Raw genomic sequence first — 21,762 nt, forward strand, 5'->3', positions numbered from 1 at the left:
GTTACCCGGTCGGAGACAGGCGCGCAGGCCCCGCCCCCGGGAACCACGCCCCCAGAGCCCCCGCCCCCTGCGCAGGCGCAGATGTGGCGGCCGCCCCGCGCCTCTTCCGGCACCCCGGCCTCGCCGCAGATTCGTCAGATCGACCCATGAGGACCGGCCTCACAGGCTCAAAAAAATTCAGCGGCAGCCCTTCCCGGACCCTGGGAGCTCGTGCTCCGCGGCCGCGCCCTAGGCCGCGACGAGAGCACGGAGCTGGCATCGCCGGCCGTGGCGAATCGGCGGAGTCTGAGCGCGCGGCGGCGACTCCGGGGACCGAGCTGGTGCGTGCCGACCCGAGACCCCTGCCCGCCGCCGAGGCTCCTTCCCGCCCCTGAGACCTCTGTCGGCCCCGACGCCTCCGCCCGTCCCGAGGCCCCCGCCTGTCCCCGGAGGTCTCTTCCTGCCGCGCCACGAGGTGGGCTCCAGGCGCACGCTGGGGAGGGGCGCGGACGGCTTGCGCGCGGCGTGCAGAGCCCACGTAGACAGGCTGGGCGGGGAGGCCCCGGGCTCTTGGGGACGCTTCTTGGGCCCTAATGCAGCCGTATCCAGTGGCTGAGTGCCCTGGGGACAGACGGGTCCCTACTTAATGGTACTGTGCTGCAGGGGCGCCCCCCCCGAAATAAATACCATCTACAGATGGATTTGGTTTCCAGGGAGTTGGGAGTGCTGACTGGTGCCTCTAGACCAGAGTCTCCCAACCTCTCACTATTGACGTCTGGGTTAGGATAGTCCTCTGTCGTGGGGGCTGTCCTGCGCATATGGGAGTGTACCAGCATCCCTGGTCCACCACCCCCTAGCCGCCAGTAGCACACCCGGTTGTGGCAACCAAAGATGTCTCCAGACACTGGCACGTGTACCTGGGGGACGGTTGTCCTATTGTAGAGGGTACCACGGAGATCCTCAGGCTGTGAAATGGACTCTTGGTGGAGACAGTGACATGCTGGAGGGGGAGGATATTGCTGGGTGACAGCAAAGGTGGGGAGGAATGGGGTCCCCAGGAAGCCTAATAGGGGCCAGAGAGTGGGTTTCTGAGAGCATGTGAAAAATACTTCCTTATCCGAGACTGAGTCTGTGTGGCTGCTGATGGCTCCTCGGATTTCTCACCTGCCTTTCCTGTGAACTCCAGGATGGACCCAGCGCTCTCGGCAGTCCGGCTCACTGTCCGGGAAGCCATTCACACCCTTTCATCTTCTGAGGATGGCAGCCTCATTCTCTCCACCCTGGGGTCCCTGAAGCGCTATCTTGGTGAAACGGAGAACCCAGCCCTCCCCAGGGAGCAGGAGGAATTTGCCAGGGTCCACTTTTCCGCCTTTCTCAGATGTCTTGTCGGCAAGCTGAGCCCGGACTGGCTGGAGCTGCTGCCCAATGGCCAGTTGGAGGAGCTGTGGGCCAGCTTCTTCCTGGAGGGCCCAGCCGACCAAGCCTTCCTGGTGCTGATGGAGTCCATCGAGGGCACTGCCGGGTGAGTGGGGCTGGGTCTGATTATGGGCTTGCTTGTAGCATCCCAAGCATAAGTGTGGCCTGAAAGATAGCAAACCAACAAGTTCTCCAAATTCTGTGAGAATTGAGCATCCTGAAAGGTGAGAGAATAGAACCTGCCCGCGGCAGAGCACCCGAGAATTAAAAGCGGTTTGTGTTAATCTTTGTAATGGGAGGGCCGTTGCTCTCTGTCCTGCCGTGGAGGTGAAGGGGAGAACAGGAGTGTTTGAATCCCGGCAGCTGAGGCAGTGGCTTCGCTCCAGACGTACGTGACACGGGTCAGCAGTGGGCATCGCCATCCTCCTGAGGCCCTTTTCTCCATTATGGCTCCCAGCTCTGCAGTGAGGCCCCCCAGGCACTGCAGCACACTTACGGGGTGCTCTGTGTGGGGACACCGTGTCTCTGTGAAGCTGGGTTTTCAGCGGTTGCTGTGATAAAAAGCGAGCACTGAGTGAAAATCGGCATGGGGCAGGAGAGGAGGGTGGTGGTGTCCAGTGCAATTCCAAGGTGGAGAAGCTGCGTGGGGCCCAGCAGGCGCTCATGTCCCACTAGTAATTGTGGCTCTTCAGCAGTGGGATTTCAATACTCTTTCTTTTGATGTGTGTATAGGACGCAAGTGTCAATTAAGTTGTTGGGATTACCTGTGTAATGACGACTGTTGTTACGCCTTTTGGCTGGGGGTCCGAGGATGGAGGGAGCTTGGGGCTCTGCCTGTCACACCCGCTCTTTGTTCAGCCCGAGCTTCCGTCTGATGAAGATGGCGCAGCTCCTGGCCGGGTTCCTGAGCGCGGGCAGGATGGCCGCCGTGATGGAGGGGCAGTGTCGGCAGCACACAGAGCCAGCCTCACCCCTGCTCCAGGAGACGCTCCTCACCAGGGTGGTGGGCCTGCCCGATCGCCTGGGCAACCATCTGCAGCAGGAGAGCCTGGCTGTGTTCTTGCCCCAGAACTACTTCCCTCTGCTCGGCGAGGAGGTTGTGCGGGTGCTACAGGCTGTCGTGGACTGTCTCCGAGGTGAGGCCCCTCTGCAGTGTCCTTCCAACTGTCTTCTCGGGGCTGCCGTCCCCTCCCGCCCTCCCCAGCCTCCTGGGACTTTGGAGTCTCTGGGCGGTGCCACTAGAGGGTCAGACGTTGTCTCCTGTTTGGGGCGGTGGCGACCCCCACACTGAAGTTTCACCCACTTCTTGGCTGTGGCTGTTGGAGATGAGGTGACCCTTGATTCCTACAGTTCACGGTCGGCATGTGGTGAAGCCATCCGGATGGGGCTGCTCCCCGCCCGGCCCCTCACTTGGCGTAAGTGGGAGGGTCCACGGTCTGCAGACTGAGGAGCCCTTACTGTGAAAGTGTCTTACCTGGCCGTTGGCCGAGGTCCTCTTCCCGCTGTGGGCTGGGGTCTGTCTCACCTGTATGGGCTTGGTCATCTTGGGTGGAGAGCAGCATGGAGAAGCTTGTTCTCTGGTGTCTGGAGTGGCCGCTGTGGGCCAGCTCTAAGGGGCTTCCTGCTTACTTTTTCCTTCATCACAAAGTTTTTGGGGCGTCAGCAACGTGGCTGCCCCACGTGTGAGTTTCAGGAAGTCGGGGCAGAGGGAGCCCCACATGTGCCTGGGCGTCAGGTGGTGGAGCTTCGCCTCCCCCGTGTGTGGCCCTGCCCTCTTGGTGGTCCTGCTTCGTGTCTGAGAGATGCCCCAGGCTTGGAGGAGGCTGACCTCCCTGGCCCCTGCGCTCCCCGAGCCCAGCCCCTCATCCTGCCTGGATCCTCGCACTGACCTCCCAAGGGCCCCTCTGAGCAGCTGCATGATGCTATTAACATAGAAGCCACGCCTGTGCTCTCTGCTCAGAACTCTCTAGAAGCTCAGAACCCTCTGGACAAGCTGGGGGCCATGTTCCTACTCTCCTGGCTCACTCAGCTTGTCACGTGTTCAGGCGAGTGTCACTTCTCAGGGACGCCTTCCTGGTTGCCCTGTGGAGCATCACAGCCCTGGGCCATGCTGCTTGCCCCACCCCTGGCCCTTCTTTCTGTGGAACCGACCGTCCCATAACGGCTCGGCTATGCGTGGCGGGGCAGGTGCTTATCTGCCCTGCGCACAGCGGCTCCCCGTGTTCAGGGTCACGGTCGTTCCACGTTTGTTGAGAGAAACAGAGCTAACCTGGTCTCCTTGGGCCTGTTAGCCGCGCTGGGTCCTGCCGGCGGTGGGCTGTGCTCCTGTGACCCTGGTGAAGGCGCCCTCGTGCCCCTTTGAGACGAGAGCCTGTGCCACATGCCCTTCTCTTTGGGGCTCTGGGGGACCGGGACTGGTGTGGTAGCTGTGATTTCACCAGGGTTCCTGCTGGGAGGAGTGGAGGGGTCTTGGGGACTCCCACGGCAGAGGGCTGCCCCAGGAGACTGGCAGGCAGTGGCCAGGGTGTGGCATGGCATCCCTCTGCCAGCCCCGCCCTGCTCTTCTGCTGGGAGTTGGGCTTTTCTTGGAGGGCGAGGATACAAGGCGGGAGGGGTGACCGCTCTGGACAGGCCACTGTCCCCCTCGTGTCCACACAACCCTCTGCTCTCTTGTGCTGCTCGAGGCCCTTCATGCGTGTTGCCTCATGGAGTCCCCATGAGCGCCTGTCACTGTCACAGGTGAGGGAGCCACAGAGAGGTGGGTGCGCGCCGGCATTTATCCAGCCCCAGGGTGCAAACTGGATTCCGGCCAGGCTGCCCAGCCCTGCTGCTCTGTGCTGGGAGATGCCGCCAGGGTGTTCTGGGTGTGCCTAGAGCGTGTCTAGAACACAGCTGCTTCACTCTGGGCCACGGCTGCGTGGTATTCCATCTCTGCAGGATCTCAGACGCAGATTCTGCGTTTCAGTCCATGCGTGGGTGCCGTCTGTCTTCTGGTCGGTCCCATCATCCTGCCTCTTCTGGTGGAGCTAGTGCTGCCCCATCCTCTCCTTGTCCCAATGTCCTCGATTCCTCCCTACAGGCAGCTCAGATCCCCTACCTGCCCCTTGTAGCTGACTGCCTCAGCCCGGCCCCCTCTTGGTGCCTCCTTCTCCCTGGTGCCACCCCACTCATCCCCGCTTCGTTAAGGTCATTGTGGCGATTAAGCAAGTGAATATGTGTAAAGCTTTTTAAATGGTTATTGTTATTGGCTCTTCAAGTTACAAACAATCCTATTAACATGGTGGTTGGAATTAGATTGATTGCATTGGCATTTTTACAACTCGGGGTCCGCCTGCCCGGGAACAGTGTCTGTCCCTGCTTAGTCAGGGGTTCCTTTATGGCCTGACTGCTGCCCTCTTGTAAAATCGCGTTTTCCCTCCCATCCCAGGTGGCTTGGACTGCTCCATCTCCTTCGTGTCTCAGGTCCTTGGGAAAGCCTGTGTCCACGGGAGGCAGAGTAAGTGTGTCCTGTCTCAGGAGAAGCCGCGGCACCTTCTGGCCCTCTCCCTGTCTCCTGTTGGCCGTCCCGGGAGGGGCAGCATGGTTGTGCAGGGTGGGAGAATCGCTGCGTGTTCGGAATCAGCGAGGGTCCCTGGCCTGGCCCTGGGTGGGCTGATGTTGGCTGTCCTGGGCCCCTTGGCAGGGGCTTAGCTGTGCAACTGGTGGGCCTGTGGGCTGCAGACACTGGACGCCCCATGGCCCCGGGCTCAAGGCCTCCATGTGCTTCCCCTCAGAGGAGATCCTGGGTGTGCTGGTGCCCCGGCTGACAGCGCTCATCCAGGGCAGCTGCCTCTGGCAGCGGGTCTGCTGGCGCCTGGTGGAGTGCGTGCCTGACCGGGCAATGGAGGCTGTGCTCACAGGGCTCGTGGAGGCCGTCCCGGGGTAAGAAGCAAGGCACCCATCCCGCTGCAGAAGCTTCTCTCCCAGGAGAGTGTGGAGTGGGGATCCGGACAACACCACCTGCCGTTCTTCTGTCTGTATGTAGTCAGTGCTCTCGGCCCATGGGCGGTGGCCCCTCTGTCTGGTGGCCGGTCCTTTTTTAGTCACCGTTTGAGGCTGGCTGTTAACTGTGCCAGCAGGCATCCTTTCGGGGCCTACCCAGCCTGGTCCTGGAACCTCCGCACCTGGCTGGTGTTGTCCGCACCTGGCTGGACCGAGACTGATGCTGTGGTCCCCTCTGCTGAGGCCCACGACATGGCCACGTCCGACCTGCTTGGGGCCTGCCCTTCCTATGCTTTCACAGTAGCCACCGTCCACGTCAGCACAGCTTTTGTGCCTCAGGCCCACGCATGGACACTGAGGCCGGCTCTCTGGCCCTTTCGCCCTCCACAGGGTTTTGGTGAATCTCCTTTGCACACATCTGTGTGTGCGTGTGCACACGGATCTGTAGGATGCATTCTTGGAAACAGGGTTGCTGGGTCATTTGGACTGTTGTCGACTGTGCCTTTAGACGGTCTCCCCGGCATGTGTGATGGGTGCCTGTTTCTCGGCCAAAAATGCTTTCTCCTTGTGGGCCTCTGCATTTCCTGGACTCTGGGTGCGGGGGTGTGTTAAGGCGTCTGTGCTTCTCTCTGTGAACTATCTGATCATGTCTATCACTCGCTTTTTTTTTTTTTTTTGCTTGAGGAAGATTGTCCCTGAGCTAACATCTGTGCCAGTCCTCCTCCATTTTGTACATGGGACGCTGCCACAGCATGGCTTGATGAGTGGTGTGTAGGTTGCCCGGGATCCGAACCCATGAACCCCAGGTTGCTGAAGTGGAGCACCTGAACTTAACCACTACGCCAACGGGCTGGCCCCTTCACTCACTTTTATACTGGGTTCCCGGCCCTTGTTTACCTGTGAAATCTCTGCAGGAGTGGAGGCCCTTGCCTGTCACTCCACACGCTTCAGGTCTCCCCAGGGTCACTGCTTAGGGTTTCAGGCTCCTCTGTCTCCCCGGTATCCTGCTCCCTGCTCTAAGGTTGTAGGTCGGTTTGTGTGGGTTTTCCTTCTCTGCTTTTTCAGTTTTCTTACTCTTTTTTCTGTCTTTTAACCTTTACGTCTCTGACCACGTAGCATTTTAGCATGATGAAGGAGGTGAGAAATGTAGCCTCCCCTCTTTCCATGCTGGTTGGAGGGTTTGTCGAGCTCTCACTTACTGAAGGAATCTAGTCTTAGTCTAGATCAGGAGTCTGCAAACTACAGCCTTTGAGCTAAACACGGCCCACCCTGTGTTTTTATAAGTAAAGTTTTATCCGTACACAGCCATGCTCATTCATGTACATCTCTGTTGGTGGCTGCTTCTGGCTACAGTGGCTCTACAGAGCCTGATGGCCCATAAACCTAGAATGTTCACTCTCTGGCCCTTCACAGAAAAGGCTGGCCGCCCTGCTCCGGATGAAGCATTTAACCCTGGACTCAGTCAGAGCAGGGAAGGGGTGTTCTCTTGCATTGAGGCACTGGGCTCTCCCTGGTTTCCACATTTACCAGAAGGAGGGAGAATCAAGACCAACTCAGAGCTGAAGTACGCGCCTGGGCTCGCTGGTGGTTAGCGCAGAGCCCAGGGTCCAGCCTGGATCTGTTGGGATCCGGGGCTCATACTCCCCACGCCAACTGTACCTTGCAGGCCTGAAGTCCTCGCGCGACTGTTGGGAAACCTGGTGATGAAGAGTAAGAAGGCCCAGTTTGTGCTGACTCGGAAGCTTCTGTTCTTACAGTACAGATGCACGGTGAGAGGCTGGTGCGGGTGTGGGCTGTGGGCCGCCCGGGTCCCAGGAGAAATGACTGGAGTGAGTGGAGCAGGAGCAGTGCTCAGCTGCCCGGCTTTTGTCGCAGACGCCCACACTGCAGAGCCTGCTGGGGTACCTGGCCATGGACAGCCAGCGGCGCCCGCTCCTTGTACAGGTGAGCCCTGTCCGGTCCTCAGTGCCTGCAGAGTCCTGGGACCACTTTCTGGTGGGAAAGGAGGAGAGAGTGTTCCTGCCTGGGCAGGGGGCACTAGCCAGTGCCTCCCTGAGCCTGGCAGTGGGTGACAGGTGCTGGCAAGGACCGTGGCACCCAGACCCGTGTGGTCCCAGGCCATGGCGGGGAGGTGGGTGGGCTGTCTGACCAGGCTGGGCTGTGCCGCCTGCCAGGTGCTGAAGGAGCTCCTGGAGACGTGGGGCAGCGGCAGCGCTGTCCGCCACACGCCCCTACCGCAGCAGCGCTACATCAGCGAGGCCGTCCTCATCTGCCTGGCGCACCTGGGGGAGGCGGAGCTCCGGGACAGCCGGGACGGTGAGCAGGCGGTGTGGGCACCCCGTCCCTGTCCCCGGGCGCCTCCTAGCGCTCAGTGTGTGTCGGTGCTTCCAGAGTTGCTGGCCAGCCTGATGGCAGGAGTGAAGTGCCGCCTAGACAGCAGCTTGCCCCCTGTGCGCCGCCTGGGCATGATCGTGGCTGAGGTGGCCAGTGCCCGGATCCACCCCGAGGGGCCTCCCCTGAGGTTCCAGGTGAGTGAGGACTGTGCCCTCCATGGTCTCCCCAAGCTGCTGTCACTCCAGCCCTGGTGTCACCTCACCTTCCAGGGTCCAGGACCACAGAACATGTGCATGTTGCCATCACATTGGCCCTGGCGGCCCTGCTGAGGGTCGAGGCTCAGGGCAGTGGGTATAGCCTGTCAGCTCCTGCCTGAGCATGTGTGCCGGGGGGTTCCCTGGGGTGTTCGCAAGTCTTTTCTCTAGACAGGGCTCTCTGGCAGCCCCAGGCCCTGGTGGACGGTGGATGGGCATCCCCTCCCCTCCGTCTGCTGAGCCCTCTGGGACGTCCCCGGGGATTCTCACCTCCTTCAGGAGGGGTGGCCTCTCTAGCCTTCAGCACACCCAGTGCCGCCTTCTGCCAAGGCGGAGACTTGGAAAGTGGCTCTGAAAGGCTGTTGGCTGTCAGAGGCCCGGCTGGGGTACTGGCTGCGGGCTGTGGTGGGAGGGCCTTGGGGGGGTAAGGCTCTGCTGCTCCGGCTGCTCCCAGCCCAGCCGACTCCGGCTCCTCTGCATTGCAGTATGAAGAGGACGAACTGAGCCGCGAGATGCTGGCCTTGGCCACCTCCCGGCCTGCGGCTGACAGCCCTCTGGAGGCAGGGTGAGGGTCTCTGTGCCCCGAGGTCCCCACCCTGAGCTCTGGGTGTGGTTGGCTGGGCGGGGCTGTGGGCAGTTCCTGTGCACGTGTTAGCTCTCATCATTCTGGACTCGTGTTGCTGAGTCAGAAGCTAAGAAGACTAGGGTAGGGGTGGAAAGAGCGTTTCCTTGGGTTCTGGGAGCAGAAACTCGTGTGAGGTATCCCTGAAGGGTCCTTCTTTGTTTCCCAAAAGCTCATCTGTCACTCCAGTCACTGCAGAGACCCCTGACAAAGAGACTGAGGACGGTGGCGCCCCACAGCCACGGCCGGAGGGCTCTGATTCCGAGCTGGACAGGTAGGCGGGTATCTGAGGCAGAAGCGCGGAGATGCAGGAGCAGCCCTGGCTGGGTCAGAGCCCCGAGTGCGAGCATCTCGAGGTTATGGGACCAGCCTTGCAGCGCTGCGCTGAGCGCTCTCTGGCATTTCTCCCACTATGAAGATAAGCGGGTAAGGCTCTCAGCTCCACTGCAGCCTTAGCCCCTCAGCCCTTCCTGAAGCTTCAGGGACTTTGGGGGTGAATTTTGGTGATGCAGGAGCGTGGCCTGGTGGTGGAGGGCGCCTCCATGCCTGTTGTCTGCTCTTGGGCGACTGGCGGGCCTCACTGGCGGGCTGTGTCTGTGCTTCTTCCACAGCGATGACGAATTTGTCCCTTATGACATGTCGGGGGACCGAGAGATGAAGAGCAGCAAGGCGCCGGTGTACATCCGGGACTGCATTGAAGGTGGGTCTCTCTCCTCGGTGTTGCCCGGCGGAGCACCCAGTGGTGAGGCCCCAGCCCTGAGGACAGCCCTGCCTTGGGACAGCTGGGCTGTGGGGACTGTCCATGTCCTGGAGGTTCACCTTCTGCCCAGTGCCCAGACCCTGGCCACCAGCTGCACCTTTCTCAAGGTCGAGGCTGAGGACTGATAGAGGTCCGTCTGGGTTTTGTGCAGCTCTGACCATATCTGAGGACTGGGAGCGCTGGGAGGCGGCCCTGCGGGCCCTTGAAGGACTGGTTTTCAGGAGCCCAGCTGCCACTCGGGAGGTGAGTGGGTGGGGGGACCAGGTTGTCAGTGTCATGGGAGGTGGGTGACATTTTGGGAGGGACGTGTGCTGTTAGGGAACCCGATCTGGCTTGAGTGTGTGCCTTGGTGGTTCTGTGTCCCCATAGGAGGCCTGCGGCCGGGGCCTCCGCTGGGATGGGGAGGTGGAGGACGTGGAGGCCCAGGCTCTCTGAGATGTGTCTCTTCAGTGGTAAGGAAGGCGAGGGCTGTGGGGGGCCCGGGGCAGGCCCTGGGGCTGAAGGCACCCTGACCCATGTGCAGGTGAGTGTGGAGCTGGCCAAGGTGCTGCTGCACCTGGAGGATAAGACGAGCGTGGCAGGATTCGAGGGGCTACGCCAGAGAGCCCTGGTGTCCGTCACGGTCACAGACCCGGCCCGGGTGAGTCCCAGCGGCTGTATGGTGCCCAAGGTCGTGTCCCCTTCACCCCCTAGTAGTGTCCGTGTTGGGGCCCTATCTCCACGGTCATGGCCCACAGTGGCCTCTCGTTTGCCTGGCTTAGGTAGCGGAGTATCTGACCTCACAGTTCTACGCCGTCAACTACAGCCTTCGGCAGCGCATGGACATTCTGGATGTAAGTGCGCCCGGGCCCTCTGTCCCACTGGTCAGGCCCAAGCTGCCCTAATGCGAGGGGCCCGGCCTGGCACAAAGCCAGGTGTTTGCTGAAATCTATGTGGACAGGACCAGAGGTCTTCCGAGTCCCTTGTCACTGGACCTAAGAGGCTGGTACTGGTGTCTAATGTTTTCCTGGCAGCGCACAGGATCCAATAGGGGCTTCAGTGGCTGCATTCTGTGTTTTAAATAACAGTTTTATTGAGATATAATTTACACACCATAAAAATTTGCCATTTGAAGATAAGCAAAATGTGGTATATTCATACAATGGAATATTATCCGGCCTTAAAAGGGAAGAAAATTCAGACACCTGCTACAGCATGGATGAACCTGGAGGACATTATGCTCAGTGAAATAACCCAGACACAAAAGGACAAATACCGTACGATTCCACTTTGTGAGGTCCCTAAAAGAGTCAAATTCACAGAGACAGAGAGTAGAAGGGTGGAGGCCAGGGGATGAGGAGTTGTTGTTTAGCGGGGACAGAGTTTCGGTTTTGCGAGATGAAAAAGTTATGGGGCTAAATGGTGGTGATGGTTGCACAACAACGTGAATGTACTTAATGCCAGTGAACTGTACACTTAATAGTGGTTAAGATGGTAAATGTTATGTGTGTTTTATAACACCAAAACAGGAAGACTAAGACAACACTAAAAATATTTCACCGTTTTAACATTTACAGTTCGGTGGCATTTGGTGTATTCATAATGTCATGTGACCATCATGTCCATCTACTTTCAGAACATCTTGCATCACCCTCCCCTCCCCCAGCCCCTGTCTGCCCTCTGTCTCTGAGGATTTGCCTGTCCTGGTGCTTCCTCTCAATGAAGTCATACGTGTGGCCTTTTGGGTCTGACTTCTTTCCCTTGTGTGTTTTCAGGGCCCATCCATGAGTAGCCTGCAGCAGAACTTCGTTCCCGTTTCCTATGAGGCGGTGGGGCGTGGGGGCAGGATTGGATGAGCTTTGGGAAAGGAAGTAGCCCCGGCCAAGGGGAGCAAAGGCACTGGCTTGTCACTAGGGAGCATGCCCACCTTTCCCTCATGCCTCTCCCAAGTCAAGTGATCCTGAGATACTTGGAATTGACTTTCTATGGGCTTCCCAGAACCTCCCCTGCACAGACTGTGAGGACTGCCCGCTCCGACAGGGGTAGGGGGCACTTAGAGGGTCCTTCCGCAGAGTGACGGCAGCTGCCTTGGCTCTTCCTCACCTCTAGGTCCTGACTCTGGCTGCCCAAGAGCTGTCTCGGCCTGGGCGCCTCGGGAGGGCTCCCCAACATGGCTCCCCAGGTCCCACCTCCCAGCCTGGCAGCGCTGCGGCTCCTGCCTGGCGGGCAGTTGTGGAGGAGCGGATCAGAAGCAAGACCCGGCGGTTCTCGAAGGTCAGCCAGGACCCAGGTCAGGTCTTCATGGGTGGGGACTTTGAGTGGGCTGGCCCAGCTGTCGGCTACCTCTAGATGCTGTCTGCGCTGAGGGAGCAGTGTCCACGCCAGTGTTGGTGAAGGGAGAGTTTTTGGTACAAACTGAACGATGTGACTGTCAAACTGAAGTAGTTCTAAAATGTGAATGCAGATGTGGGCATGGAAAAAGCCCCAAGGATTCTACGTCAGCAGCAATCGAACTGAGGTGTGCTGCGTCATTGGGGTCCATCTAGGCGGGGGCTGATCTTGCCCCCGGGACATGTGGCCACATCGGGAGACATTCTTGGTTGTCACCTGGGTGGGTGTTGCTGGCATCCGGGGTGGGGGCCTGGGAGACTGCTCCTCCTCCCACGGTGCACAGGACGGCCCCTCCACGAGAAGCATGTAGCCCAAGTGTCTGCAGTGTGAGGTCCCACCGAGGGGAGGGCCTGCCCTACACCTGGTGTGGCGCCCCGTGACCACCACATGTTCGGCAGGGCTTTGCAAGGCAGGGACCGGCCACGGGCCCCAACGAATTCAACTCGGTGGCTGGCTCCTTCTTCTTCCCTCTCATTCAACATTTTGACAGGTGAGTGGGAGGCCTGTGATTTGGGGAACAGGGGCCCTGGGCACCCTGACAGACAGGAGGCTTCCCAGGGTGGGGTCTGAAGTGGGGCTTGGGGCAACAGTGGGGTCACGACCTAGGCTGTGGTTGTTTGTAGCTTAAATGACGTGAGGGCACTAGGTGTCACGGTCCCCATCACAAATGTTGAGTTCATGGTGGGGCCAGAGCTTTGCTGTGCTGTCTCAATGCTATATGCGCTCTGCCCGACCCTCACTTGCCTCCTCGTCCCTTCTCAGCCTGAGAGGGCTATGGACGTCCCCTCGGCACCACCGCACAGTGTGGGGCTGTGGTGATGCTGGGGAGGGCTGGGGCCTGAAGCCCTTCCCTGTGGAGCAGGGCTGGGGCTGCGCCTTTGCTGCGTGTCGCCCTGCAGGTGGCGGTCCTGCTTCTGTGAGGGCCACTGGCCCCTCCTTCCTGACCCAGGCCCAGGATTGTGCCAGGCAGCCCTGCAGAGCAACTGGGGCATGTGTCCAACACCTTCTCCTTATAGCTCTGGGCGCCACATGGGGACAGGCAGGGAGGAGGAGCGTCCGGGGTCTAGGGTGTCCCTCGGTGGCCCAGGAGGTAAGGGAGCCGGCCCCAAGTGCCTGGCCTGCACCATTCACTGGATTCTGTGTTGTAGGCCTCTGGTGACCTTCGACCTTTTGGGAGATGACCAGTTGGTTCTGGGGAGACTGGCCCACACCTTAGGGGCCCTGATGTACCTGGCTGTGAATACCACGGTGAGCAGGGAGACAGCAGCTGATGGCCCCTACCTCACGTGCAGTGTGCGCTGTGGTCCTCTCCCCAAGCCTCACCTTGGCCCTGGGAACAGAAGTGTTTGGATCCAAGGACGGGGTCTGAGGCCGGGACTGCTGGGTGCCAAGACCCCTGCCCACTGGCCTCTGCTGTTTCAGGTGGCTGTGCCCATGGGCAAGGCCCTGCTGGAGTTCGTGTGGGCCCTTCGCTTCCATGGCGATGCGTGAGTGGCTGTGGGGCCGAGGGCAGTGGTCCCACATGGAGGCAGCAGGGGGGTGGCTCTGAATCCTGCCGGAAAGTGGTCAGTGGGAGGCTGCTGGCGGCCCCCAGGGGTGGCCAGGAGGCAGCTCGCTGCACTTCCTAAGCAGGAAGGAAGGGGGCCGAGTGGGGCCAAGGGGCTTTTGTTGCCAGGCGTCTGCTGTACTCAGGGGAGAAGCGGGGTCTCCCTGGCCTGGGGGGGGCGAGCACCAAGCTGAGGCCCTCCCGCCTTGCTTGGCAGCTATGTGCGCCGGGGCTTGCTCTCTGCTGTCTCTTCCGTCCTCCTCAGCGTTCCGGCCGAGAGACTGCTGGCGGACCTGCCAGACGAGCTCCTGGAAGCCCGGTCCTGGCTGGCAGGTGAGAGCTGGGCTGTGGGTGCAAGGCAGGCGGGAGGCTGGTGCAGCCTGGAGGGTCTGTGCAGAGGCCCCGGCGCTGAGCGAGTCCCAGTCCATGGCCCAGCACGTGTCGTGTCCCTCTTCGTCTGTGCACTGAGTGTCCCCAGTGTGGGGATGGGGACTCCTACAGGAGGCCCTGAGAGAAGGTGCCCTGTCATGGGAGATGGCATCTGGATTCATTCTGGAAAATTCCAAATCTTTGGAAAGGATACAAGAGGCACACAGCACCATGCATCCTCACCAGATTCACCAGTTATTAGCATTTTGCCCACCTCTGTTCTTTTTAAAAAGTGTTGTGGCCAGTGTGGCCTCCCACCAGTAGGTACTTGAGCTGGCCCCCAGAGCCAGCACACCCCTTCCACTCTTGGGCTCACAGCTGGGACTGTACCCCCTGATCTGTGGCCAAAGGCCCAGCGGTTCCCATGGTAACCTTCTTCTTTCCTTTCTGCCGGATCCCGGGTCCAGGCGAGGCTCCTCCATGACCCTGAGCTCTCCTGCCTCCCCAGGCTCCTCCAGTCCAGCTCGTCCCAATGGTGCTGTGTGCCTCTTGTATCCTTTCCAAAGATTCGTCTTTGGTCATGTTGGTCCCCCTCGGCATGGGTTTCTCTGACCACGTCTCGAGTTATGTGTGTCAGGGCGGCTCTGGCAGGGCCAGGTCTTCCTCAGGGTCTCATGCTGCAGGTGTGGCATCCAGCGTCCCGGGACGGGTTCCAACGTCTCGGGAAGCAGGCATCTTCCCAGGGGTGAGAGTGGCGCCCTTGTAGTGACTGCTGGGGGCCGTGTGTCTGTTCTGTCCTGCCGCCTCCCGGTCGCCATCACCTGGCGGGGTTCCCAGCCCCAGGTGGAGGGGAGTGTGGCTCCTGCACAGGGATGCAGTCAGGAGCCCTTTGCTGGCGTCTGAGCTGCTTCTATCAGCAGGGACCGCAGCGTGAGCGTTCCGGTGCCTTCACGAAGACATAAATGAGAGGAAACTGAAAAGGGTTGGCCTGCTCAGCAGTGTGATACCGCGTGTGTTCTGTTTTTATTTTCATCTTCGGCAGACGTGGCTGAGAAGGACCCAGATGAGGACTGTAGGATGCTGGCGGTGAAGGCGCTGCTGCTTCTGGAGAGACTCAAAGACAGACTCCTCCCACTTTCTTCTTAGTCCCCGGCACCTTCTCAGCGCCAGTCCCACTGGGAGAGGTGAAGGCTGGGCAGGCTGAGTGCAGGGCCCGAGGAGGGATCCCAAAAGTCTTGTGGTTTTGTGGCCCGGCCAGTTCGTGGGTGGGCCATCTGGTACGAGCGTGCAAGCAGGAAGGCCACTGCCCCCACTCCTGCCACTACTTATATCCTGGAAAGTCTGAGTGCATAGCTACAGTCCCCACGAGGCCCTCTGGACAGTGCCCCCCACGGACAGAGCACCCTGAAGGTCGGGTCGGGTCCCTGAGGAGGGCCACAGGCAGGGCAGAACCCGCAGAGCGGTGGTTGCTGGAGGGAAGAGGGCACTGATGTGCAGAGCTAGATGCACAGAGTGGTGGCTGCTGGGGCCCCGTGGGCTTCCTAGTGTTATGTCCCCAACCCTCTTCTCACTTAAAGGCAGGTGACTTTGAAAAACAACAAAAAAGGAAGAATAAGAAGGATCTGCAGGTGCTCAAGTCCAAGCTTTGCTTGTGTTCTCACTGCTCAGGCAGGGACCTTGGAGCCCAGACCAGCCGTCTGAAGGGGAGACCTTAAAAATGGGGATGGGAAGGGGACACGGGCCTCTGAGAAGCTATGAGGAGAGTTTTGGGGCTGATGGGTGGGGCTAGGAATGGGAGAGCCTGAGGTCACCATCCCCTCACAGTGGGAGCTGGTGACAGAAAGGGCAGGGCCTAAAGGGCAGAGCCATGAGAGCTGCCGGGAGGCTGCCACGCAGAGGGAACCTGGCCACCCAGTGTCTCCTCACTCCAGCGGACAGCCGGTCCTGTGCTCAGGAGTGGGGTGTCCTGCCGGAAACTGTTGGATGCACTGTCACAACCCACCCGGGTGCTGAGACGAGGTACAATAATATACTAACATTCTCAGTTTATGAAGTTCTGGAAATTTCTTAGGCTTTACAGGCTATACTTGGGAAATGTCATGGGAAAAATGGACCAACTCCCTCAGTAAAGGAGCTGAACCAAAAATCCACAGGAGCCAGGAATGCAGAAAGGATGGCTCAAAAATACATACACACTGTCCCCTTTTAAGCAAGCAGCCAGTGCCCCTGGGGCCGCAGTGGTTGGCTGCGTCTTTCCATAGCTCTGCCTAGTACTCAAACACAAAAGTTCTTTCAACAAGAGAGCCTCTTGCTACTACAAGTGACTGGAAAATTCCAGAACAGCTTTCACAGCAGCAGGCTGTGGCCATCAGGGGTCATTCTCCACCTCCTCCATCACCTCCTCGTCGATCTCCTTGTGATCCTCCACGCTGTTGTGGCGGATCCGCTCAGGCACCACGCGCGTCAGAGGGATGCCCAGGCCCTGGTGCACAGCGTCCACGGTCTGCTGGCTCACATAGTACGACATGCTGGCAGAGGGCATTCTCCTCCGCATCTCCTCCAGATGCTTGTAGGCCTGGGTCAGACAGAACAGCCGTTTCTGGTTAGTCCACAGTGAGAACCAAAGGGCCCATCCCCTTCATCTGCGGCAATGAGTTTCCTGAACACCCAGCCCTTGGGTCAGAGGAAAACTGTTCCCTACTTCTCCAGCGAGCAGGGCAAGGATGCCTTTGTTAGAGGGAGCCGAGTACAATCGTCTGCAGCTTCCCAGCCTCTCCAAGGGGTGGTGGTATTGGAGGACAGATGGTTCAGGCTCTGATGGTCGAAGCTGTAAGCCGTGATCAGCACTACCAGATGAACAGGCAGTGCCAGCTGCCCCGGAAAGTCCTGTGAGCAGCTCGTGTATGCAGGCCCATGGGTGCTTTGGGACCACACCCCCCGGTAGGATCTGCCCACCCTGGATGCACACAGGGAGACCCTGAGGGAAGGACGGATTCATGTCTCTTTTTAATTCACTCTGGGGTGAATGCTTGTCGGGTTGGAGGGCAGGCAGTAATATATATATAAGTAGTTTGTCTTGTTTCCTTTCACCACGCATCAAATTTATCCCAGTTAATTGGGCCTATGATTAATTTGAGTCTCTTGTATGTATGGTCCTTGGTCCTTGGCCAGTAAACTATGGAATTTTCAGTGTTTTTCCTGTGGAACTTCCTCCAGTCCTGTCAGTGGGAATGTGTGGGAGAGCATGGGGGTGCCACGCAGAGTAGCTTAGGGCATCAAGGATCTGAGGCAGGACAGGTGTGCTTACGTCTGCCACATCTACCCTCACCTGCCCACATCTGCTTACACCTACCCTCAACCTACCTATACCTGCCCACACCTGCTATGCCTGCCTTCACCTGCTCACACTTGCTACAGCTGCGCGCCCACAGGAAGGGCCACACACAAGCATGAGTGGGGAGGAACAGGGCCTCATGTGGCTTCTAAGGCTTACCTCCAAGGTACACTTTATATCAATTGAGAATGTCACCAAAATTTCTAGGAGCTTTTTAATTTTCTTTATGAGGAATAATAATCAGATCTTAGTATTTCTTAAAGATGATTAAACTTTAAGAGCAATTTTATTTTGGGCAGATATAACTAAGATATGAAAGATAAAGATTACAAAGATAAAAATATGAAGATAGAATATGGTTTTTGGAGGGATGGGGGATTGGCAGAGTACAAGCCCCCCAGGAGTTCTCAAACGAGGGGAGAAGAGACATCCTCACATGAAGGACCTACTTAGGGATTTATCAGTTGCCTGCTGTGACCAGGCACTGTGCTGAGAGGCCCAGGCCAAGCTGAAGGTGGCCAGAGCTTTGGAAGGGGGTGAGGTCTGGCAGCAAGCAGAATCCAGGGAGTGCCTACACTAAGGAGGCAGGAGACTGTGGGAGAAGAACCCTGTGGTCAGAAGGGACCCACGCATAAGTGAACACAACCAGGGCCCAGTGGTGTAACTCCTCAGTGTGCAGGGCAGGTTCCACAAAGGGCAGGGAGGCAGTTTCTAGAAGGAAGGTGTGCTCACCAAAACAGATGCAGGGCAATGAAGACAGAAACGTTACTGGATGTCTGAGAACTGAGGCGGGAGGAACGACAGGGAGGAGTTTGAAAGTGAAGCGAAGGAGAGAAGCCAGAGCAGCAACGGGGTTTTCTTTGCCCACCAAGAGGAAGCTCGTGCACACCTATACTTTCAGTTTATTGATAGAGCCTTTTTTTTTTTTTGGTGAGGAAGATCAGCGCTGAGCTAACATCTGTGCCCATCTTCCTCTACTTTATATGGGACACCGCCACAGCATGGCTTGACAGGTAGTGTGTCGGTGCGCACCTGGGCTGCTGCAGCGGAGCACACGCACTTAAGCGCTATGCCACCGGGCAGGCCCGTGATAGAGCTTTTTAAAATTTAGGGTTACTAAATCCCATAGGCTTCAAACAAGGGTCAAGACAACAAAGAATTTGGTGAAATACTTGAAATGTGATTTTTCTGTTAATTTTGAGAATATAGTAGTCTGAGCATCCTTATAGTCCAGTTGTATTTTTATTCTCCAAAAAAGAAGGAACCTTATCGAGATTAGATTAAGAGCTGTTTTCTCCCAACAACAAGATGGGTCAGTGAATGGAAATGGGCGGGGGACAAAGAGGAAGGGAGTGAGCAGATCAGGAACCTGAGCTTCATGGTCTGACCTTTCAGACTGGGGGAGCGACATGGATAACCTTCCTGTGGATTCTGGAAACTTCAGCCTGATGAGGCTGGCATAGTTCACTAGCAACAGTTTTGAAATTAATTTGACAATACTTGGTCCGTGAGCACTTGGGAAAGGGAGATGAGAGATTGCTTGGGGTCACTGTAGTTTCACCAGGAACTATCTACTAGGTTAACTCAGCTGGGGGTGGAAGGAGACGCTGTAGGCAGAGCAAAGTCTATATGGCACTCTTTGGAACACAGGAAAAATGCAGCCAGGTGGAATTCTTATGTTGGTTTCAATTATGATTGAAAAGATGAGGAGAGAGACTTCTGGTAACGGCAGAGTAACTCATATTATACCAACCCTCTCACAGACAATGATAAAGTGGGCAAAACATAAAAGGCACCAGAGGACAACTGTGGGCAGGTAGAGCTAGGCAGAGCCAACATGTGGAAGAAGGGAGGAGCAGGGGTGAGTGTCCTGCTTGTCACTTCTGCGCAGGGCAGGCCCCAGTCAGGGCCACTGTGGGAAGCTGACAGGGACACAGAACCCTCTCCTCTCGCTGGCTTAAAGAGCCAGAATGAGAGCTGGGGTAAGCCACAGCAGCTGGAACGTGAGGAAATACTGGAGAAGAGGAGTCACAGAAGGGAGCCCACATTCTGAGCATGAACTCTGCCCTGATCTCTGGTTGACCCTGCACTCTGCATGTGGTGGGGACAGGGGCAGACCTCAAGAAGCCCCACCAAAGCTACAGTCCTGAGGAGGGAGGGAGAGAGGGAGGGAGGGGGAGAAAGGAGGAGGAGAGAAAGAGGGGAAAAAAAGAAAGAAACAGTAATACTCTTTGGAGAAACATTACAGAACCCAGAGTCTCTGTAATGGGTTATCCACAATGTCCCGGATATAAAAAAATTGCTAGACATAAGAAGAAACAGGGAAACTTGACCTATACTCAAGAGAAAAGACAAATAATGGAGACACACTTGACATGATCAAGATGTTGGCATTAGCAGCGAAGACTTTACAGGAGCAATTTTAACTATGCTCCAGTGTATAAAGGAAAATACGTTTTTAATGAATGAACAAATAGGAAATTTTAGCAAAGAAGTAAAAACAAAAAGAACTATGTTTAAACTCTAGAACTGAAAAATACAAAATCTAAAATGAAAACTTTGCTGGAGAGGTTAACAGCAGATTGAAGATAGCCAAAGAAAGTCAGTGTATTTGAAGACAGATCAATGTAAGTTATCCAATTCAAATAATAGAAAAAAGATAGAAAAAAATGAAAGAAAGAAGCTCAGGATAACTACAATGAAAACGTCTAAAGATATCATCATCCAATGGCTGAGACCCGAAAAGAGAAAACTGAAGGGAAGGTGGGGAGGGAGAGAGAGAGAGCGCTCTTACTCCGGAGACCTGCAGAGGGTCCTATCTGAGTCGTCATCTGAGTAACGACCAACATGCATGCGTGTGAGGAAAGCACTTGAGGCCAGGGAAAGACCATCAGAAAGGAGCAGGTGGAACAAGCCCCGAGATCAACCACCCGCGACAGGAGCAGTTCACGCTCCACTAGCCAGGATGGGAAGACCTGCCAATGCACTAGGCACTGAGCGAGTCCTCAGGGGGCACTGCCTTGGTAATGGGGTGAAATTAGCTCTAGATGCAAGGCTTTTCTGGACGCATCTAACAAAGATAAAATACAGCTGCAAGAGGATCAAATTGTTTCCAAGGAACTTAGCCTCATCCCAGAACAAAGCCCACCAATATCTAAAAGAAAACAGACACAGAGAGACACACACAAACACAAAGACTCCATCATTCAACAATCTAAAATATTTACAATGTCTAGAATCCAATAAAAAAATGACCAGGTACACAAAGAAGCAGGAAAATATGAGCCATAAGGAGAAGAATCAACCAGTAGAAACACAAGGACTTTACAAGACCTTTTTATAAAGACCCTTCACATGCTCAGGACAGTGGGGGAGAGGAGAAGCACAATAGAGAGGGACATGGAAGGCAAAGGGAAGAGCCATTTAGGCCACCAGCAGTGATAATGATCACATCAGAGGGAAAAAAGAGAATAAAGAAAAGTTTGGTAGTTTCTTAACAAGTTACACACACACTTAGCATGTGCCTCAGCAATTCCACTCCCAGGCATCTGCCCAAGTGTCAGGAACTAAGGGGTGAGGAGCAAGACGTCTGTACCTCTCAAAAGGCTCAGAAAAGTACCCAGTTTATGTATAAAATACAAATTTAAAACATACATATAGAATAAGTAAATAAATGTGGCAAAATGTTAAAAACTGGTGAATCTGGTAAAGGGAACACTTGGGTTCTATTACTCTTGTAACTTCTCAGTTTGAAATTATTTCAAAATAAAAAAGGCTAAAAATCAAAACCAAAAACAGAAGGGGCACCTCGTCCACAGTGAGCCCCCAGAGCTGCTGCAGGCAGGGTGCCCTCGGGAAGCTGAGCCATGGACTGTCCCGAATCCCTGCAAGCCCGCTGTGCAGCCTGCGCTGCAGCCTCACCATTTGGAACTCCTCCATCTGCAGGTAGTGCTCCACCAGGAAGCCGTGGACGTCCCCGAGGCGGATGGTGCTGTCCAGGTCTGGCTCTTCCAGGAGCAGCTCGCACTGCTTGACCGACTCCTTGGGGTCCTCGCTGTATGTTCTGCAGAGACCAAAGACAGCCTGAGCCTGAAGCCAGGAAACGGCTGTGAAGCCAGGGGCGCTGTGTCAGAGGTCAGAGCAGGCTCCCGGCTGAAGGAGGAGCTCATGGGAACCAACAGGATGAAACTTTTGTGAAGGTAATTCCTGTGAATTAAATCAGCTCATGAATGAGTTAATTCATAAATTCACTCACTCATTCAACAGAAACTTACTGCTCACTTGCCGTGCCGGCACTCTCTAGACTATGGAGAGCAAAGGTTGGTCATTGCCAGGCCTGCCCAGGAGACAGTCTAGAGGCAGACAATGTGGTGCAGAGGGGACAAGGGGGGGGCGGGAGAAGGGCGCTTTGGCGTGACCCAGGCGGTCAGGCAGGGGGTCGGCATGAGCAAAGGCCAGCGCAGGGACACATGTTGTAGAAAAGCAAGTGCTGTGTGAGCAGGGGCAGGACCAGAAGGGCCTCGTGAGCCTGCCCGGAGTGGGACTCGGTCCAGGGGTGGTGGCTGGAGCTGCGAGGGGCCCAGGCTCCCACTCCAGGCAGGCCCACCCGCTGGCCCTCACGAGTCCCCTCCGCTCCGTCCACAGCGCCCTGGCCTGTGGCTGCACGGTCCTTGCTGCCCATTCTCCTCGTCCTCCCGCCTGTGGCCCAGGCGCAGCAGATGCTCCAGAACTTACACATCTGAGTGGGCGTGCCCTTCCAAGAGCCCCACTTTGTACAACAGAGTCAAAATATTATTG

At 56.9% G+C, this 21,762-nt stretch overlaps 2 protein-coding genes across 13 annotated transcripts in view; one reads left to right on the forward strand and one right to left on the reverse strand.

The window, feature by feature from the left end:
* Positions 1–134: 134 nt before the first annotated feature.
* On the forward strand, positions 135–21,012 carry TELO2 (telomere maintenance 2). 5 transcript variants are annotated; one of them, XM_087449362.1, is made up of 23 exons: positions 135–454; positions 1,166–1,501; positions 2,254–2,531; positions 4,823–4,891; positions 5,169–5,316; positions 7,043–7,145; positions 7,252–7,320; positions 7,551–7,692; positions 7,768–7,904; positions 8,450–8,529; positions 8,759–8,860; positions 9,198–9,286; positions 9,498–9,589; positions 9,870–9,986; positions 10,108–10,179; positions 11,435–11,599; positions 11,790–11,843; positions 12,115–12,206; positions 12,865–12,964; positions 13,139–13,203; positions 13,480–13,595; positions 14,674–14,815; positions 20,911–21,012. In XM_087449362.1, exons 2-22 carry the CDS (start codon positions 1,167–1,169, stop codon positions 14,775–14,777), a joined length of 2,529 nt encoding a protein of 842 aa, XP_087305488.1. In that variant the 5' UTR covers positions 135–454; position 1,166; the 3' UTR covers positions 14,778–14,815; positions 20,911–21,012. The 5 variants fall into 5 exon arrangements, with proteins under 5 accessions (XP_087305488.1, XP_087305489.1, XP_087305487.1 ...); XM_087449361.1 differs by lacking the exon at positions 20,911–21,012 and having other exon boundaries at positions 136–454; positions 14,674–16,825; XM_087449364.1 differs by lacking the exon at positions 20,911–21,012 and having other exon boundaries at positions 136–454; positions 1,358–1,501; positions 14,674–16,825.
* The window catches only part of IFT140 (intraflagellar transport 140), a 91,051-nt gene continuing 84,950 nt past the window's right edge, over positions 15,662–21,762 (reverse strand). For all 8 annotated transcript variants that reach the window (XM_087449355.1, XM_087449354.1, XM_087449353.1 and 5 more), the window contains 2 exons: positions 20,887–21,028; positions 15,662–16,206 (listed from right to left, as the gene is read on the reverse strand). In XM_087449355.1, coding sequence (XP_087305481.1) covers positions 16,000–16,206; positions 20,887–21,028 — 349 coding nt within the window. In that variant the 3' untranslated portion in view covers positions 15,662–15,999. The remainder of the gene's footprint in view (positions 16,207–20,886; positions 21,029–21,762) is intronic.

The sequence above is a fragment of the Ceratotherium simum genome, chromosome 26 (assembly GCF_057802395.1).
Source record: "Ceratotherium simum simum isolate JZ-2026a chromosome 26, ASM5780239v1, whole genome shotgun sequence".
NCBI classification, from domain to species: Eukaryota; Metazoa; Chordata; class Mammalia; order Perissodactyla; family Rhinocerotidae; genus Ceratotherium; species Ceratotherium simum.

Bases quoted from the DNA above. Each gene is read 5' to 3' on its own strand.
- TELO2 (XM_087449362.1), top strand. From the start codon at position 1,167: ATGGACCCAGCGCTCTCGGCAGTCCGGCTCACTGTCCGGGAAGCCATT. The intron at 7,146-7,251 runs GTGAGAGGCTGG...CTTTTGTCGCAG, and splicing joins TCTTACAGTACAGATGCACG to ACGCCCACACTGCAGAGCCT. The intron at 12,965-13,138 runs GTGAGCAGGGAG...CTGCTGTTTCAG, and splicing joins ACCTGGCTGTGAATACCACG to GTGGCTGTGCCCATGGGCAA.